This window comes from Mustela erminea, chromosome 4, assembly GCF_009829155.1.
Source record: "Mustela erminea isolate mMusErm1 chromosome 4, mMusErm1.Pri, whole genome shotgun sequence".
Taxonomy (NCBI): domain Eukaryota; kingdom Metazoa; phylum Chordata; class Mammalia; order Carnivora; family Mustelidae; genus Mustela; species Mustela erminea.
Window position 1 is genome coordinate 102,122,088 of NC_045617.1, and position 21,667 is coordinate 102,143,754.

At 34.8% G+C, this 21,667-nt stretch overlaps 1 protein-coding gene across 3 annotated transcripts in view; it reads right to left on the reverse strand.

The window, feature by feature from the left end:
* Positions 1-21,667, reverse strand: part of COL21A1 (collagen type XXI alpha 1 chain) — a 280,569-nt gene that overhangs the window by 147,803 nt on the left and 111,099 nt on the right. For all 3 annotated transcript variants that reach the window (XM_032340301.1, XM_032340302.1, XM_032340300.1), the window contains exons 2-3: positions 6,429-6,554; positions 2,321-2,872 (exon numbers count right to left, since the gene is read on the reverse strand). In XM_032340301.1, the coding sequence (XP_032196192.1) occupies positions 2,321-2,872; positions 6,429-6,516 (640 nt within the window). In that variant the 5' untranslated portion in view covers positions 6,517-6,554. The remainder of the gene's footprint in view (positions 1-2,320; positions 2,873-6,428; positions 6,555-21,667) is intronic.

The following is a 21,667-nucleotide window of genomic DNA, read 5'->3' on the forward strand; positions in this document are numbered from 1 at the left end:
TATCTACACAAAGTCTCTGAAACAAGTACTGCCCAGACATACTTTATCAAATTTATATATAAAAGAATGGTAGGTAAAACATCACCATGAAAAGTCTGTTTTAATAATGAAATATATCTAGCTACAAAACCAAAGAATTCTAATTCTAATCTTATAACATATTTAAAAATCTATGTAGGTCAATTATTTTTCAATAAAATTGGAAAATAAATATAAATTCTCTGATCAAGATGAGAAAAGTCAACACAGTCTTACTGTTAGGAACATGAAAAGAATAATTATGATAATCATTTGTACTTGCTATAGTGACTTTTTAAAAGTTTGATTAAAGAAAATGCTTAATTTTTTTAAGATCTTATTTATTTATTTGACAGAGAGAAAGAGAGATCACAAATAGAGAGGCAGGCAGAGACAGAGAGGGGTTAGCAGGCTCCCCACTGAGCAGAGAGCCCAATGAGGGGCTCGATCCCAGGACCCTGGGATCATGACCTGAGCTAAGGACAGAGGCTTAACCCACTGAGCCACCCAGATGCCCCAGAAAAGGCTTAATTTCCATCCCTTCTTAAATAATCTAAAAATAAATTTAAATGTTTATCTGTACTATAGCTCCCAAACAAATATGAAGAAAATAGAGAAATAAATCTTTTTTCTATGCCACATTTAGAAATGTTCCTTTTTTTTTTTTTTAAGATTTATCTGAGACACAGAGAGAGAGAGAAAGCAAAAAGAGTAAGAGGAGAAGCAGACTCCCTGCTGAGCAGGAAGCCTGATGCAAACTTTATCCCAGGATAAAGTATATGACCTGAGATCATGACCTCAGATGTTTAATCAACTGAGCCACCTAGGCACCCCAGAAATGTTTCTATCAAATGTGAACCAACATATTTTTGGAGCATTTTTAGGCAAACTAGAAAAAATAGTCTTTTGATTTTACATAAATTTTATTTTTTAGATATAGTATTAAATGCTTATAGTATTACAAACAAATTACTCTCTCCAAAAAAATATGAATGTCTATATCCTAATACAATTAATATTTGCCAAAAAATGGAGCTTTTCCGTACTATAGACTTATCATAAACACAAAGTTAGATTTCATGGAATTATGTAAAAATGATTGACTAATAAATACTATATTTTCAAATATTCTCTCACTGATGGTAGAAATTTAAGTCTCTCAAGTGCAATTTTTAACATTTTTACAGCGCTCTAACAACATTAGTAATTTGACCTATGTTTTTGAAAAAAATCAGACATTCCCATTCAGAATTCTGTATAAGAATATTTTATAGCAGAAAAACTTAGAAATGAACAAAAAACATCAACTGATAAATGGATAAAAAAGATACACACACACATGAACACAATGGAATATTAGTCATCAAAAAGAATGAAATCTTGCCATTTCCAATGACATGGATGGAGCTAGAGTATATTATGCTAGGCAAAATAAGTCAGAAAATAAAAAATACTGTATGATTTCACTCATACATGGAATTTAAAAAACAGATGAACAGAAGAGGAGAAAAAGAGAGAGGCAAACCATAAAACAGACTCTTTACTATAGAGATCAAATTGAGGTTTGATGGATGGAAGATGATGGGTGGGGGATGGACTAAGTGGGTGATGGGTATTAAGGAGAGCACTTGTGAGCACTAGGTATTATGTGTAAGTGAAGAATCATTAAATTCTACAGGTGAAACCAATACTACACTATATGTAAACTAACTAGAATTTAGATAAAAATTTTTAAAAAGAGAAAGAAACTAAACACACAAAAAAAGGGGAATTATTAAATGAATTATCTTAGGAGACTAAGACTGTCTGCTATTATGTTAATAGAGGATGAAAATTATACATAAAAATAATAGAATATACAATAGTATGAAAATAGAGGATGTAATTATATACGTTATACTTATTTAGGCACATGAATAAGCTCTCAGAGACAATAAAAAAAAGAAAGACTGGAATGAAAAAGACAAATCACTAACAAGAGTAATAGTGATCATGTGTAATTTATATATTCTTATGTTTTATGTGTCTTTATTTTCTTCCATCTCCACAATGGACATGCTGCAATTGAAAAAAAAAAAAAAAGCAACAAAAAAGGATAGTTTCTAACTATAGATTTGCTAATGTGATTGTTTCTAAAAACAAAATTTATCCAAAATAAATGAAACACAAAAATACATGTACACCTCCATTCTAACATGATAGATAACTTGACACTAAATATAACTACAGTGGTATAGATAAGCAGGTTATACCAAAGTGTGAGAAAATGCAATTATTGTTTCCAAATTCCGTTAAGGCTTACCTTCACAAAGTTTCTGCTTCATCACCTCCCTTATTTTGGATATCGCAATATAGTCTTCCACATAAAACACGTAAGTAGATGAAGGCTTATTGGCAATTGCTCTAAGTTCTGCATCTTCTGTTTCTGAACCAACGCCAATAGCAAATAATGTTATTTTATTGTCTCTTGCTGCTTCTGCTGCATCTTTAACTTCATCTTGGGATTTACCATCTGTGAGTACTACTGCTATCTTTGTCAGAAACCGTGAGGACTTGGCAAAAAGGTAATCAAGTGCAAACTGGATGGCCTTTCCAGTCCTTGTGTTTCCACCCAGGTAATGTATGGATTCCATTGCTGCAATCAAATTCTCTCCAGAATCATGACTTCCAAGAGGAATCTCCAACACAGGGTAATCACTATACTGGACCACTCCAACCTGAATAAACTTCGGTCCTATGTCAAAGTTTTTCGTGATATTAACAAGCCACTTTTTCACTATTTCAAAGTTTTCTGGGCCAACACTGTAAGAGCCATCTAAGATGAAAACTAAATCTGTTGGAGCAGTACGACAACCTAAGTGAAGAAGAAAACCATCAGAACACATTTGTGGTATAAAAAGCAAATATGGGAGGTTTTTATTGCACAATCTTTAGGTAAGCAGATGCAGGGGATGCTTTCACAACATACATGGGTATCAAATCACCATGAGGCACACATTAAATATAATACAATTTGTATGTCCATTAAATCTCAATAAAGCTAAAATTTTAAAATGTAACCAGCTCATAGGACCTTTGTGAAGGTTAAATAAGATAAATTGCCTAATTCATGAAAATTCTTTCTAAATCAGAGCTATTATTTTTGTTGACATTTTTAAATTCTGTTGTCTTAATTTAAAGATTAATGATTCAGCTTTAAAAGTAGGGAATAAAATAAAGTATACTATATTTGACATGATATCTAGATAGCTCTGTGTAGGGGCAGGTACTGCCATAAAGCAACATTTAATTCCTTTTCCCCACTGACTAAATGAAAACACAAAAATAAATAAATGATTTTCAGATACATGCTAAAAGCATTCTTTTAAGTTATCCCTGAAATATGTTTAGTTTAATGTTAATCTAAAGTATTTACAAAAATATCCATAAGTCAATGAATGGGAGAAAATTTTTAAAAGAAAAAAGCTTTCTGCCAACTTCAGAATTCAACTAGCATATTCTTTGATAGAGTTGATAAAAGTTTAATGAACCAAGATCACCAATGTAATATCTACTCTTGCACTACACACAAGATCAATGTTTAAAGATCTGATCTCTCATTTTCAGCCAGCGAGAGACTTGTGCTAAGTGAATCTTTGTTCACAAGTAGTATAAAGTATTCTTTCTCCACAGAGATAAAGATTCTTGTTTCAACATACCAGGAAACACGAGATCAGCACACCTGAGAGTTCTATTGGAGAACAAAAAACATCTTTGGTGCAAGTTACACCTAGACAAGTTCTAAGCACTTGTAGAAAGAAAAAATCTTAACTCTCTTTTCCACAGTACCCAGCATGCCTCCAGGCCTATTTTAGCCTTTCAGTATATGTATATTGAATACCTACTCTGTGCTTGACTATCTTGCTAGGTACCAGCTTCAAAGATGTATAAGATATCTCAAACAGATATCACAGTCTATTAAGACAGATGACCGGCTCGTTAGGTAAAATGCAAAATATTATGAGAACATTTAGGAGAGGGTAAAAACTAATTGTGCAAAGTCAGAACAGATCCTGTGGGAAAGCTGACAGGGAACTTGAGATCTAAAAGGAGAACGTTAGCCAGGTGAAGAGAAGGACCTTCTAATCAGAGGGAATAGTAAGTACAAAGGTCCAGAGGTAAGAATCAAACAGAGCCCAAATGACAAACTGGTTGGAGTAATTCCAACAGTGCAAAACAGCAAATAGAGTACACTGAAAGGAATGGCTACATCTCCTGTTTCTCTCAATTCTTCACTCAAATCAGTAAAAATACTACCATTTATGGCCCATACGATAAAGATCACATGTCCTTGGAGATAGTAAGTTTAAAGAGGGTGAGATGAGTCAAGGTAACACGGTAACAAATTTTAAGTTCTGTGTTTTTACACATATTAATAGCCTCTCTTAGTAGTGATCAGAAGCCCAATATAATGATTTATTTTCTGTAGACATTACAAATAAGGTATCATAACTGTAAAGGACCGTCCTGGAGGAAAAAACAAAGTTCAGTGACTACTAGCATTTGTATTTCTTTATTTGTATTTTTGCATTTCCTTACATGTAAAATCAATTAATCAATCAATCACTCTTTCTCTTTCCCTCTCCTTTCCTTTCTATTCTTTTCCTCATATTTGTCTATTTCCATATCTGGGATGATGACAAGGTCACACAAAGATGCCTCAATTTTAAAGGTAATTCACTCAAAGTAACTGGTAAAAATAAACTACTCTCAGGTGAACATATAGCCCAGAAGTTTAAAAAAAAAATTTTTTTTAACTGCCAAAACATGGATTTACCTCAAAAATGTAACTGTGATTATGATGTCACTCTTAAGACGGTGTGAAGTCCAAAAAATCATGAGGAACACTATTCCAACATCCTTTGGCATGGTAAACACTGCCAGAGTTCAGGCCAGGGACAGCAGAAATGGAATTCTGCCTCAGAGGCAAATTTTCTAATGCAAGGGAATGTAGTTCTGGGTTTTTCTGGAAGCTAGACTGGGATTAGAGACATATGCTTTTGTTGGGCTTTTGCGGGAGAGACAAAAGGACAGACAAGTCATGTTTGCAGAGTTCTTCAGGGTTGTCCTTCCTCAATACTATGAGACTCATTGTCTAGACCTGCTAGTGTTTGTGTGCCACTTGATTCAGTATTTATAAACTCTTCCAACGTTATTCTTGGCCCTTCCTATCCCTTTTCAGAGCCATGGACCATATATTTCATAACTGCAAGGTTAGCCAAGAGCATGGGTACAAAAGCAAGTACTGCCATTTATAAAAACTAGACAAAATACCACTCCAAGAAACCTCTTCCTTAGAAAGATGAATCATCAGTGTCATAGAAAAAAAAAAAATGGACTGAAGATCAAAGGCATACTTCAAATACTAGTTATACCTCTAACCAGCTGTATGATATTAGGTAAGCCCCTTAAATTTTGTGAATTTCTTTACGACTCAAAAAAACAGAGAAAATAATATATACTTTGTATAGTATGTGAGTGGATTAAACTCTGAGAGTATTATACAAACATTAAATTCACTATTAATAAATTCTGGGGAGCCTGGGTGGCTCAGTGGGTCAAAGCCTCTGCCTTCAGCTCAGGTCATGATCCCAGGGTCCTGGGATTGAACCCCGCGTCGGGCTCTCTGCTCAGTGGGGAGCCTGCTTCCTCTTCTCTCTACCTGCCTCTCTGCCTACTTGTGATCTCTGTCAAATAAATAAAATCTTTAGAAAAAAAATAAATTCACTATTAATAAATTCTAATCAAGCTGAATCAAGTTGTCAAACTTACAAATTTAAGTGCTGTAGAAACCATAATTTATAGTAGGTTGTATATGAGTTTCAAAATATGATTATAAGCCAACTTTTTTACAAGACGCATGATATCTGTAAATAACAGCCTGGGTAGTAAAAATGCAATTAATATAGCTCTCCTTCTCTAATGCAAGCTCTCCTATACACAATCAGAATAATAGTCACCATCTACTGAGATGTCACTGAGCTAAGCCATTGATAGGAGTTACCCTGTTTACATGAATTATCTCGTTATCTCTAAGAGATAACCTCATAAAATGGTCCTAACAACCCAATGAGGTAGGTACTTTATCTCCCTATCACTAAGTTCTAAATGGCTGAGTATAAACTGAATACCATACCATTTATTCCAAAGCCTAATGGGTAAAAGAATAAACAATTACCATGGAATTCTCTCAAAATTACCTCTGATAAAAGCTTTTCCCTCAGTTAATATGTAACACAGCAATTCATTTCATTTTATGGAGTTACAGCATCAAAAACAGTAAGAATAAGGTCCTAAAAAGGATTGCTTGAGCTCCCCAATTGTATTTCCACATTCAATTTGTTGATAACAAAAATGCTGATAATTCTTACTTGATCTTATTTCCCCATCTTCAGCTAATACAGAATTCCGAAGAGGCAAGACCAAAATTATCCAAAGTAATGAAATATGGTGAGCCATGTTTCTGTTTTCGTTCTACTATTTTGGTTTTAGGATTCCTAAAGAGAAAAAAGGGGAAAAAAAAGTTAAACACATTAGAAAAGTAAAGACAAATACCTAGCCATTGTAAGTTCAAATTTTTTCATTGTAATACTCAGAGTAGTTCTTACTAGCCTTAAAATAATTTATCTGTCTAAAATAGCCATATTTTAATAAAAGAAAGGATAAGAACCATATGATCCTCTCAACTGATAAAGAAAAAGCATTGACAAAATACAGTATCCTTTCTTAATTAAAACACTCCACAGTAGGGGTGGTGAACCATGAGAGACTATGGACTCTGAAAAACAATCTGAGGAGTTTGAAGGGGCGGGGGGGGGGGGGGGGGATGGGAGGTTGGGGGAGGAAGTGGGAGGTGAAAGGTGGTGGGTATTAGAGAGGGCACGGATTGCATGGAGCACTGGGTGTGGTGCAAAAACAATGAATTTTACCAGATTTTACCAGATTTTACCAGATTTCAAAAAAGAATGATTTAAAAAAAAAAAAAACAACAACAATACAGTGTAAGGATAGAGGGAACATCCCTCAATATCATAAAAGCCATATATGGAAAGCCCAGACAGAATATCATTCTCAAGCTATTCTTGGGAATGAGAGCTTCTCCCCTAAGGTCAGGAACACAACAGGGATGTCCACTCCCACCACTGCTGTTCAACATAGTACTAGAAGTCCTACCTTCAGCAATCAGACAACAAGAACAAAAAATAAAAGGCAACCAAATTGGCAAGGAAGTAAAGCTTTCACTCTTTGCAGATGACATAATACTTTATTTATATGGAAAACCCAAAAGACTCCACCCCAAAATTGCTAGATCTTATATAGGAATTCAGCAAAGTGGCAGGATATAAAATCAATGCACACAAATCATTTGCATTTCTATATACTAACAATGAGACAGAAGAAAGAGAAATTAAAAAATCAATCCCATTTACAATTTTACCAAAAACCATAAGATAGGGGCGCCTGGGTGGCTCAGTAGGTTAAAGCCTCTGCCTTCAGCTCAGGTCATGATCCCAGGGTCCTGGGATCGAGTTCCGCATTGGGCTCTCTGCTCAGGAGGAAGCCTACTTCCTGCTCTCTCTCTGCCTGCTTTTCTGCCTACTTGTGATCTCTGTCTGTCAAATAAATAAATAAAATCTTAAAAAAAAAAAAAAGATATCGAGGAATAAACCTAACTAAAGAGGTAAAGGATCTGTACTCTGAAAACTATAAAACATTCAGGAAAGAAATTGAGGAAGACATAAAGAAATAGAAAAACATTCCATGCTCACAAATCAGAAGAACAAATATTGTTAAAATGTCTATACTACCCAGAGAAATATACACATTCAATGCAACCCCTATCACAATACCACTGGTATTTTTCACAAAGCCAGAACAAGTAACCCTAAAATTTGTATGGAACCAGACAACACCCTGAGTAGCCAGTAGAAAGAAATGTTGAAAAAGAAAACCAAAGCCAGTGGCATCACAATTCTGGACTTCAAGGTATATTACAAAGCTGTGATCATCAAGATAGCATGGTACTGGCACAAAAACAAACACATAGATCAATGGAACAGAATAGAGAACTATAAATGGATCCCCAACTCTATGGTTAACTAATATTCAACAAAGCAGGAAAGAATATCCAATGGAAAAAAGACAGCCTCAACAAATGGCATTGGGAAAATTGGACAGCCACAGGCAGAAGAATGAAACTGGAGAAATTTCTTACACCATACACAAAGATAAAATCAAAATGGATGAAAGAACTAAAGATGAGACAGGAATCTATCAAAATCCTAGAGGAAAACACAGGCACAACCTCTTGAAATTTAGCCACAGCAACTTCTTGCTAAACACTGTCTCCAAAGGCAAGGGAAACAAAGCAAAAATGAATTTTGGGACTTCATCAAGGTAAAAACTTTTGCATAGCAAAGGAAACAATCAACAAAACTAAAAGGCAACCTATAGAAAGTGAGAATATATTTGCCAATGACATATCAGATAAAGGGCTAGTATCTAAGAGCTATAAAGAACCTGTCAAACTCAAAAACCCTAAAAACAAATGATCCAGTCAAGAAATGGGCAGAAGACATGAACAGATATTTCTCCAAAGAAGACATATAAATAGCCAAGAGACACATGAAAAAATGCTCCATGTCACTTGGCATCAGGGAAATACAAATCAAAACCACAATAAGTACCACCTTACACCAGTAAGAATGGCTAAAATTAACAAGCAGGAAACAAATTTTGGTGAGGATATGGAGAAAGGGGAACCCTCTTACATGGTTGGTAGAAATGCAAGTTGGTGCAGCTACTTTGGAAAACAATATGGAGGAGACATTAAAATAGAGCTACCCTAAGACTCAGCAATTTACTACTAGGTATCTACTCCAAAGATACAAATGTAGTGATCCAAAGGGGCACCTGTACCCCAATGTTTATAGTAGCAATGTCCACAACAGCCAAACTCTGGGAAGAGCCCAGATATCCACTGACACAGGAATGGATAAAGAAGATGTGATATACAGATACAGTGGAATATTACTCAGCCATCAGAAAGGATGAAATCTTACCAATTTACACTGACATGGATGGAACTGAAGGATATTATGCTGAGTGAAATGAGTCAATCAGAGAAAGACAATTATCACATGGCTTCGCTCATATGTGGAATTTAGGAAACAAAACAGAAGACCATAGGGGAAGGGAGGTAAAAATAAAATAAGATGAAATCAGAGAGGGAGACAAACCATAAAAGACTCATAACTATAGGAAACTGAGAGTTGTTGGAGGGAAAGTGGAGGGATGGGGCAAGTGGGTAATGGATATTAAAAAGGGCACATGATGAGGCACCTGGGTGGCTCAGTCAGTTAAGTGTCTCTCTTTGGCTTGGTCATGATTCCAAGGTGCTGGGATTGGACCCCACATCAGGCTTCTTGCTCCATGGAAAGCCTGCTTCTCCCTCTCCCTCTGCTGCTCCCTCTACTTGTGGTCTCTCTCTCCATCAAATAAATTGATAAAATCTTTAAATAAATTAATAAAGTTTTTAAAAAAAGAGGGAACATGATGTAATGAACACTGGATATGCAACTGATGGATTACTGAACTCTACATGTGAAACTAATGATACACCATATGTTAAAAAATTTAATTTAAATGAGTAAAAAATAAAATAAAATAGCTGTATTTTAAATATATTAATGCAAGAGAACGATGAATAGGAGTTGAAGAAAACTGTAAGTTTTTTAATTCATAACTATCTTGGAAAAGTACAAACTTTTCTAGAACTTTTTGCTTTACTCAAAATATTTACTAGAATTCCTTCTTCAAGCATGACCTGTAGAGCTTTATCACATTCTTTTCATTATCTCAATAGTAGCAAACATTTTTCTCTTAAAAATGGATTTGCATTTTAAAAAACACTTAAAGGGTATCTGGTTAAAATATTTATATAATAAAGCTAAGTGATAAGATTTAATTTTAAATGTGGTATAATTATAAGCATTAGAATCTATTTTATTTGATTCATAAACACTCAGTTACATGACTTTAATATGTCTTCTAAGTTAGTCCAAGGACTTTACTTCTGGTTAGAATGTGGAAAGTGGCAAGAGACTATCACTCCCACTAATGAAAACATGCCAGATAAACTATAAAACTATAGTCTTTTAAACCCAGCAGAAAAGACAGGATTTAAAGAAATCTAAATAAGCAAAATACCAAAAATTATTAATCCTTTATAAGATAGAGGAGATTCTGGGCTGTTTTCATCCCTAGCAGAAAGGGAATCCTCCTCAGGAATAGGAATTTGCACAGCATGAGAGAAACCAACCAAAACTGATGTGACACACTACAGTCCTGCACACAGAGTGAGTATGCCTGCACCCAGTAATTCTTCCCCATGAGCCTTAACAAAGTACATGGAACAGAGAAGTAACAGAGAAAGCTGAGAGCAATACAGAATAGCAAGAGAGATCTACCTTCCTCCCGCTGTTCAGGTAGCCAGAGAATTGCTCAAATACAAATCTTTGGCTTGCTGAAGCCTAGGGAAGAGGCAACAAAACTGAGTAAAGTCCCTCTAAGGCAGGCACTCCAGTCCTTCACTACTGTGGAGAGAGATATCTCAAAAAGCAGAAAGGCAAATGAAGGACAAGAGAGAAAAATAAAATTTGGAAATACAAAAAGGTAGAAACCATATTGACAAGCTGAAACAAATCTCCCAAGGTTCTCTCAAGGTATGAGAAGAAGTAAGAAAAATCTGATATCTGATCAGGATTAAAATATTCAGTATAAGGAGATCCAGAGATGGTCTAAATATCAGAAATATCAAATAGGGTTTGTAAAATGATTATCATATACAAAGGATCTAGTGAATAAGATAAAGAATGGGCAAATACATGAGAAATTTCACAAGAGAGATGGAAAACTTAAAGAGACAAGCTGAAATGATTGCTGTCAAAAAACATTTCAAACATATAATTCATACAATGGTTATCTCCATACATCAGAGGAAAAGATTAGTAAACTTGAAAATGTCAGCAGAAATTACACAAAATGAATCTTAAAATGGGGTGGGGAGAGAATGATAAAAGGAAGAGAGCATCTGAAATCTATGGAACAATACCAAGTGATCTTGATTTAGCATACAAGCAATTAGCTTTTCAGATGGAAAGGAGAAAGTGAATATTTGAAATACTTGAATATATAGCAGCCTAAGATTTTTCTAAATTGTCAAAAGCTACCAACAATCAGATCAAAGAAGTTCAGCAAACCCCAAGCGAAATAAAAAGTGAGTCAGACCTAGGTACTTTACATTCAATTAGTATCAAAACAAAAGAAAATTCTTAAAACCAGCCAGAGGAAAAAGACATTGCATACAGAGGGACAAAAATTTGAATTTTAGGTGGAAATTTCATAGTAATAGAAAAGGCAGATCAGAAAGATATAAAAATTCTAAATCTGTACACATCTAATAATAAAGCTACAGAATACATGAAGCAAAAAATGGGAACTTAAAAAAAATTCAAATCAAAATGCTATATTTTTACACCCACTTTTCAGTAATTACTGAATTAGACAAAAAAAATAGTAAAGGTACAGGTTTTAAAAACATCAACCAACTTCAACATTTATAGAACATTCCATGTAACAACAGAATATACATTCTTTTTGTAGTGTAAATGAAATAGACACCAACATAAACCATATACTGAAGAAAAAATAAGCCTCAAACTCCAAGGAAATGAAATTATGTTAATTATTTTCTTTGACCAAATGGTATTAAATTAGAAAAGGAAAAAGGAGAAAATACCAAAATATTGCTAAATTTAGGAACATATTTCTAAATAATTCATAAGTTTAAAAAATCAGAAGGGAAATTTTAAAATATTTCAAATTGATCAATAACGTTTTTAAAAAAATGAAAATTTTATGATGCAGCTAAAGCACTGTTTAGGGAGGACGTTTAGCTTTAAAAAAGTATATATTAGAAAAGAATAAAAATTTAAAAATCAGTATCTAAACTTCCATTTTGAGAAGCTAGGGAAAGCAGAGGCACCTGGCTGGCTTAGTCAGAGGAGCATTCAACTCTTAATCTCAGAATTGTGAGTTCAAATCCCCACTGGGATGCAGAGATTACTTAAACAAAAGCTTTAAAAAAGTCTACTTCAAAGAATGTAGGGACCATAAAACAAAGCCAAAAGAAAAAAAATAATTGATGAGATAGAAAATTGAAAAATAAAAAAGAGTTAATTCTTTGAACAAATGAACATTCTTAGAAATCCTAGCAAGAATAACCAAGAAATAAAACAGAAAACACAAATTACATGAGTCGATATTGAGATAGGGGATGTCACTACAGACCCTACAGACATTAAAAAAATAGTAAATAGACAGATGAATTAAACAAAATTCCAGAACATACTACCTATAGAAACTGACCTAAATTGAAATTCTCTATTAGAAAAATCAATGTTTAAACAAAAAATTTCCCACAAAACAAAACAGAACTCCAGATCCAGATAGTTTCACCAGTAATTTCTACCAAATATTTAAGGGAAAAAAAAATAATAATCAAATTATTTCATGAAATGAAATGAAATAAAAATAGAGGTGAAATGAACTTTCCCCAACATTTTGTATCAGGCCAACATAACCCTAATAGAAAATTAGACAAAGATTTTACAAGTTAAGAAAACTATAGTCCGGGGGAGCCTGGGTGGCTCTGTGGGTTAAAGCCTCTGCCTTCGGCCTGGGTCATGGTCCCGCAGTCCTGGGATCAAGCCCCACATCAGGCTCTCTGCTCAGCAGGGAGCATGCTTCCTCCTCTCTCTCTGCCTGCCTCTCTGCCTACTTGTGATCTCTGTCTGTCAAATAAATAAATAGATAATTTAAAAGAAAGAAAACTATAGTCCATTATCCTTCATTAACAAGGATGTAAAAATACACAAAATATTAACAAATCAAATCTAATAATATATAAAAAAGACCATGACAAGTAATGTTTATCCAGAAATTGCAAGATGGGTTTAATGTTCAGCTGACACAACCTACTATAAGAGACTGAAAAAGAAAAATAAATGAACATCTCAATTTATACAACAAAGGGATTTAACAAAATTTAACACCCATTCATGATAAAATTCTCAGAAAACTAAAAAAAGGACAAGAACTTTTTCAACCTAATGAATGCCATGTACGAAAAATCAACAGCTAACATCATAACCAAATGGTGAAAACTGAACAATTTCTCCCCCACATAAGTAAGAAGTTAGACATATTCTCACATCACTTCTATTCAAAAATGTATGGGGAGTTCTAGCCACTGTCATATTCAAAATGAAAAATAAAAGATACAAAGCCTATAAAGGAAGAAATAAAACTATAATTACTTATAGACAAGATTTTAGAGAGCTTATGCTCTCTAAATAAATATCAATTCATAAATAAATAATAGCTCAATCTTTGTCGGGGGGAAAGACTCTGTATTGGTTACATGTTCATCCTTATCAAATTGATCTATAAATTCAAAAAAATCCCAATCAAAATCCTAGCATATTTTTAAAAAGAGAGTGATGAATTTATTCTAAAATTATATAAAATCCAAATGATTTTGAATTAGAAAAGCAATCTTAAATGAAGAACAGTCTTCAATAGAAGACAATCTTGATTAAAAAGAACTAAACTGAAGAATTTACACTACCTGATTTTTGCCTTACTATAAAGATCCAATGATCAGGAAAGTATGTTATTGGTGAAAAGATAAACAAAGAACAAAACCCAAAAGAATTCAGAAATAGACCCACATTTACATGGTCAACTGATTTTCAATAAAAGTGTCAAGGTAATTGAATAGGGAAGTCTTTCCAATAAATGGTGCTAGATCAACTGGATAAACACAATAAAATGATCCTTGACCCTAACTCATTCCACATACAAAAATTAGATAAAGTGTAGATCTAAATGTAAAAGCTGAAACTATTAAGCCTCTAAAAAAAATTTTAAGAGAATATCTTCATGACCTTGGGAGTAGGCAAAAACCACTAGCAATTTTAAACATGGATACTTCAGATTTCACCAAAATTAAAGATTTCTGTTCCTCAAAAAAATACCATTAAAAATACAAGCCAATAGGGACACCTGGATGGCTCAGCTGGTTAAGCGGCTGCCATTAGCTCAGGTCATGATCCTGAGGCCCTGGGATGCAACCAGGCTCCTTGCTCAGGGGGGAGCCTGCTTCTCCCTCTGTCTGCCACTCCCCCTGCTTGTACTCACTCTCCAATTAAAAAAAAAAAAAAAAAAAAGCAAAGAATACAAGCCAATATTCACAACAAAATACTTATAAAAAATGACCCACACCAGAATATATAGTTTTTTTAAAATTCTCACAATAGTACTCAGCCATAAAAAAATAAAATAAAATCTTCCATTTATGATAACATGGGTGAACCTACAGGGTATTATGCTATGTGAAATAAGTCAGTCAGAGAAAGACAAATACCATATATTCCATTTATATATGGAATCTAAAAAACAAAACAGAAACAGACTCATAGATACAGGAAATAAACTGCTGATAACCAGATGAGGATGGGGTTGAGGGGCAGATGAAATAGGAGGAGATTAAGAGGTACAAACTTCCAGTTACAAAATAAGTAAGTTACAGAATGTAACAGCATAGGGAATATAGTCAATAATAAAGTAATCACTGTGTATGGTGATGAATGGTAACTATACTCACCATGGAGATCATTTTATAATGTATAAAAATATTGAATTACTGTGATATATACCTAAAACTAATAGGATATTTATGTCAATTATAGTTTAACAAAATAAAAATATTTTTTAAAAATATTTTTTTAAAAAGTAAAATAATTCTTCACAAAAAAAAAAAACTTCCTAAAAATCAACAATAAAAAAAAAAAATCCAATTTTTTTTAAATGGGTAAAAGTCGTGGACACACACAGGAAGATACAGAAATGCCCAATAAACATTTTAAATAGTACTCTTCATTAGTCATCAGAGAAATGAATGTTAAGACCTTGATAAGATAACATTTCATATCCACTAAAATAGCTAAAATTGAAAAACTGACAATATCAAATGCTTTTGAGACTATGTGGAAAAATTGGAACTCAGACATTGCTGGTGAGAGAGGGAATATGATATAACCACTTTAGAGAACTAGAGTCAGTCTCTTAGAAAGTTAAACTATTGGGGCAACTGGGTGGCTCAGTGGGTTAAGCCTCTGCCTTCGGCTCAGGTCATGATCCCAGGGTCCTGAAATCGAGCCCCACATCGGGCTCTCTGCTCTGCAGGGAGCCTGCTTCTTCCTCTCTCTCTCTCTCTCTGCCTGCCTCTCTGCCTACTTGTGATGTCTGTCTGTCAAATCTGTCAAATAAAAAAATAAATTAAATCTTTAAAAAAAAAAAAAAAAAAGAAATTTAAACTATGTCCAGGAATTCTCCTGCTAGATATATAACCTAGAGAAATGAAAACTTGTGCCTATAAAAAGGTTTTAATGATGTTTGTATAGTAGTTCTATTCATAATCATAAAATGACTCAAATGCTAACAACAGGGGAACAGATAAGTTGTGTAGCATATTCACATAATGAAATAACACATAGCAACCAGAACAACAATAAAATGAACTGTTACACCCAACACGTGAACAAATTTTAGATATGTTCTACTTAATGAAAGGAGCCAAACACAAAAAAACACATAAAACATGATTCCAGTTTCATGAAGTACCAAATCACAAAACCAATCTGTGGTGGTAGAAATCAGGAAACGTTTGCCTTAGATGAAAGAATCCAACTACAAAGTAGCAAAAGTCAATGGGCTGGGTCAGAGAAATAGGCTACATTTGCAGTGATGATGTTCAGGTGTCTGAATTTGTCTAAGATCATTAAACTTAAGGCTTGATAAGTATACAATTTGTTGTATATAAATTATACCCCAAGGTTAAAAAAAAAAAAATCTCATATCATCACTGTCATTTTTCAAATTAGGCTGTCCCCTGTGGACAAAATGCTATAAAGGCCAAAAATGTCAGTGAGAGGCATTTTTGGTGAGTCATCACCAGGATGTGCTGTTTTATGGCAATAATGTGTGCTAATAAATATTGGCTAACTTCCTTCCCAAAAGCCTCAAAGGTATTCTGCCCCTCTACCATAATCATCCTCATTATTTCTATGTAGTATCTAATTCCGTCAGAATTCTTAGGTTAGAGTTAGTTGTCTTAATTTTATTAAATTCTATGTCAGCAACCATAAAAGTAGACTACAGGAAAAGGGCATTATTTACTGTCATGTTATTTAACCTTGGAAACATAACTGGTATGTTTCATAGATATATGTTATAACTATTTCATTGTACCTATGCTTAAGTGCAATGCGTATAAATGAGGCATAACAAACTTTAACATTCACTTCAATCATCCGGGGAATCTAAGCATATGGATGCCCCTAGCCCTACCCAATAGCTTCAGGTTGTAGAGCAAGAGACCAAACATTTTAAAAAATAATAAAAATAAAAAGCTTCCCATACCCATATGCTGATGTATACCAAAGTTCTAGAAATCTGGTATAAGGTAATACAAAAATGATACATAAGGAAAAAAAGCTGTAAAGTTCCTAGAGTTCCTATTCTCCTGGCAGAGAAATAAATTAGCAATCCCCAATAGGATAGCATTATTCCAACAATCTCTAGAAGCAAAAATGTGTAAAGATGTGCTACTCAAAGAGTGGCTCATATGCCACCTTTACACATGGAAAATTCTGCCTTAGAAAATGTAAACTTTTAATTCTATATAAATAATTCTCAATGGATAAAGAGAAAAGCAGGAATTACTCTTTTTTTAAAAGATTTTATTTACTTATTTGACAGACAGAGATCACAAGTAGGCAGGGAGGCAGGCAGAGAGAGAGGGGGAAGCAGGCTCCCCGTTGAGCAGAGAGCCTGATGCGGGGCTCGATCCCAGGACCCTGAGATCGTGACCTGAGCCTAAGGCAGAGGCTTAAACCACTGAGCCCCCAGGTGCACCAAAAGTGGGAATCACTCTTTTTAATTCTTTTTTTTTTTTTAAGATGCTATTTATTTATTTATTTGTCAGAGAGAGAGAGAGTGAGCACAGGCAGACAGAGTGGCAGAGGGAGAAGCAGTCTCCCTGCGGAGCAAGGAGCCTGAAAACCACTCTTAACAGAATGTAGGAATGTAGGAATTTAAACTGTACTGCTCTGTTAACATGGATATACACAGCTAAATGCACACCAAGCAATCTAGCTTATAGATTCAACACTGTCACTAACTACAACATAGTATCTTTCTTATAATATTCAAAAAAATCAATTACAGAAAAAAATAATCCATATTCTCTGACCTCCCATGATTGTGATAAGGAAAATATAGAGTTTACAGTGTTGAGACACTTCATCTCAGGAAGTTGTGAAGAGAACAAGGCTTGCTTATGTAAAACATGGCTTGTCTACCACATGCACTCCAATAAGCCGCAGACCCAAAGGTTCTGGGAATTCAGAAGTAACCAAACTAGTTAAGGAATCAGTTTTCACGTAGTTCCTGTTCCAGACACTAAATAACCGAATGAGAAAATTTCATATAATGTTAAGTGCTAGGAAGAAATACAAACAGTAATGTAGAACTTGGGGCCAGGAGAGAAAGGGCTCCTTTAGATCTTGAAGTCAAAACAGGCCTATGAAAAGATGCCCTTGCAGCTGACAGTTAAGTCCCGTGAAGAGCCACCCTTGCCCTGAACGGAAGACAAAGTTTCCCTTCCACGGAGGGAGTAAGTTTGGCTAGTTGTATGAACAGAAGAGAGCTCGGGGAAGCATGAGTGTAAAAGCACGAGAAAAAGACAGCAGGAGCTAAAATGAAGTATCAAGGACTACATGTGGTATGTTAACTTTAGAACTGTCAGCCCTAAATGCAAAGTGAATCCAACAGAGGGTTTTAAGCACGGGTGCCTCATGATCAAACTTTTCACATTTAGTGTGTTTCATCCCACTTCCCAAATCAAAGAGCTCTATAGACTTTCAACAGTTGATTCTTCAGAGAAAGCAGGAGAGAGATCAATTGTTCAATTATCACTCTTCATTACTTTTCATAGCTCTTCCATTTCTTTACTCTTTGTGTTGTACCATACCCTACTATCACAGTCTCTGATACTTTACTAAAATCAAAATAACTACTGTGGGGGGCCGCCTAGGTGGCTCAGTGCATTAAAGCCTCTGCCTACCGCTCAGGTCATGATCCCAGGGTGCTGGGGTTGAGCCCCGCATCCGGCTCTCTGCTCAGCGGGGAGCCCGCTTCCTCCTCTCTCTGCCTGCCTCTCTGCCTACTTGTGATCTCTGTCAAATAAATAAATAATAATAATAATAACAACTACTGGGGAGCCTGGGTGGCTCAGTGGGTTAAGCATCAGACTTTTGATTTTAGCTCAGGTCACGATCTCAAGTCGCCCAGTGAGGAGCCTGCTTAAGATTCTCTCTTTCCCTCTGCCTCTGCCCCTCTCCCCCTAAAAAATAAAAATAAAAATAAAAATAACTACTTATAGTAAATTTCTGTAAGCAGTGGATACAAATGAAAGCAAATTCCTTGTCTCCTGTCTCCTTGCAATTAATGTCCCTTGCAGTGGGTCAGTGGTAAAGGCATGGGAATCAGCATGAGGAGCCATCAGGAATGTAATAAAAACTTTCAAAATAAGGGACTGAGGAAAGATGCCATCTCAAAATTTGGTTGCTGCTTGGCTATAAAACCTTCAGATGACACTGACGACTAAAAATAGTTCCCTCCTGAGACACTAACACTCATGCTTATTTATAGGCTCTGCCTTTTAACTAAATTGTAAGACAGGAAAAGGTGGAGAAACGAGCTCAGGTCCTCACACTTTTATGCACACAAACACATACACATCTATTGTGTTCTATATTTCTGACATTATGATAGAAGGAATCATTAAGTGGGACAGATAAATTTAGAAGAGCAAACTGCTGGAAACCCAGAAAAAGAATTAAGAATTAATTCATGTATATATGTAAGCATGTAGAGTTTGGTTTGAGTTACAATTAAAACAACAGAACTATAGTTACAACTTTTGGAATTTCATAGATCCAATCAAGCCCCCCTCCACCAAAATATATAATTAATCAATGCCACCTTGATTGTGTGTAACAATTTGTGGATGTCTAAACAAATGACATTTGTTACATTTCTCTAAACGACCATCTGGAGTGGTAGGGCAGACAGGTAATCATAAATCCCCACCTTATAAACAGGTTAAGATATTCAAAGATGCTATTAGTATATACATAGCAGAGTTTGCTTTCACACAGGTGACTACTTTCTTGATTCATGTGTAGAGTACATTCCATAGCATCCATTAAAGCCACACAAGACAAAACAAAGGGCAGTAACTTGGTTGTCAGTAGTTTGGTGGAATGGTTTAAAATCCCATCTGATTAAGCAACAAAATATATGGTCTATGTGATCATTCAAAATGAGACCAGTAAAAGATAGACAAGGAATATGAAGAACAGTATATTTTACTTGCCTATTACAATAAATCCACAGAAATCAGGCCACAGGATTCTGTTGGTAATTTAAGCTGTGCTTAAAAATGTAACCCTCTTTTCTATCCCTAAATTCCTCTTGTATTAATATCTGTTAGCCTAATTTTTGTTTTCTAATTCACCTCTAAAACACAGTATTAGAAAACTAAAGACATCAATTCCCAAGGAGATAGTTAATAACATGTTTTAAAAGATTTTATGTATTTATTTATCTGGGGGAGGGGTCAGGCAGAGGGAGAAGCAGGCTCCCTACTGAGTAAGGAGCCTGATGTGGGACCCCCATCCCAGGGCCCTGGGATCATGACCTGAGCCAAAGGCAGACACTTAGCCGACTGAGCCATGCAGGCATCCCCGTTACTAATATTTTTAACATCTACCTCAGGTCAAATTGTTCTCCTGCCACTTAATCTTCCAATTCATCCACAATACACCAAAAAGAATGATGTAAAACAAGTCATAAGGTGTGAGTTCTAGTCCTGGATATCCCATTTGCCTCCTTAGAAAATAAAACTCAAGCATATGCAAGGTTAAATAACAATACAGGATAATAAATACAAAATGAATGGCATAGACAAAAGAGGGGCCAGGGTAAAGGAAATAGGTGGAAATAAGCATTTTATGTTCATCCTAATTGTGGTTTCTAAATACCATTTTCCATTAAAAGGAACCAGGGCTCTTTGGGAAAACAGCAGGTTCTAAACTGGGGTACCTGAGACTTGAGACAGAAATCTTGTCATTTAATACAAAGAAGAATCTCAAAAACTACTGAGATTAGAGCAAAAGGACTGACAAGCTGAACTGAGAGTTCCTTTCAGGTAACAATGAAACCATCTGATCTTTAAAAATAATCATAACTACAATGGACTAAAGTATAACAAACTGCTGAATCTAGGAGTTCATAATGATAAATGCAAAAAACACCATGGATCACTTTTGGAGGTTGCCAGTACACAAATAAAGAGAATCAAGCATTTTCTTAATTTTCCTCCATGTATGATATTTCAGACTAAGAAAACAGTTGATGAAGCCACCATTACTAATGCCAGAAGAATGAGAGAAAGAGAAAATCAAATCTTGCAACCCCTAATGAAATAATAGATCTAGGCAAGGATCATCAGGGCTACTAATATTATTAGGTGAAAAGTCAGAGAGAAAATCAGGACAGATGCCTTTGGCTTGATTACACCTGAACCCACTCAACTACCTTAGCATCATTACAGCAGAGAAAGACATGTTCCTCCCAAAATGACATAACAAACAGCAGAAGCACATTTATTTTCACTTGTGAATTGTTTTTTTGGCCAATAAAAAGTAAAACCTGAATCTATTCAACTCTCTATATCTACTCAATTCTAAGAAATATCGGACTATGTTACATATGTTAGGATAAAAGCAGCAAAATCTATAAAGTAACAGGCTGTATAACCAACAAATAAGCAGTATGAACACAAAAGTAAGAGGACTTTAGAGATACATCAATTACAATGTAGTTGAGGACTTTGTTGGAATCCTGATACGAGCAACAAACTGTGTGCATTTTTGACACAATCAGAGAAAACTGAAGATGGTCTGAATTTTAGAAGATATTCAACATTTTAAGAAATACATTGGATGTGATAGTAGCATGGTAATTATGTTTGCTTTACCTCCTTAAATATTCAAAGAAAAAAATATAGATAAAAATAATAAAAGTACAAGACATGCAGTTGGCCAACATATTTGTAACACATAATCAGCAGAGAATTTGTATCCAGAACATATATTAAACTAATTTAAAGCTGCTTATGTAATAAAATACCTCACTCTATGCCACTTTTATCAAAATCCAATGAATGCTTATGCCTATATCAGCTATTCCAAATATGATACTATATGAGGAGTTTTCTGAGTTTTCTAACCAAGTTTGAAGCATTTCGAATATTGTGAAATAGTCAAGTGGGCACTGTTTAAAAAGATGGCACCAATTCAAATTTCCTGGAGAACTTAAGAGACTTGGTCTAACCTGAGTTAATTTACCCCTAAATAAG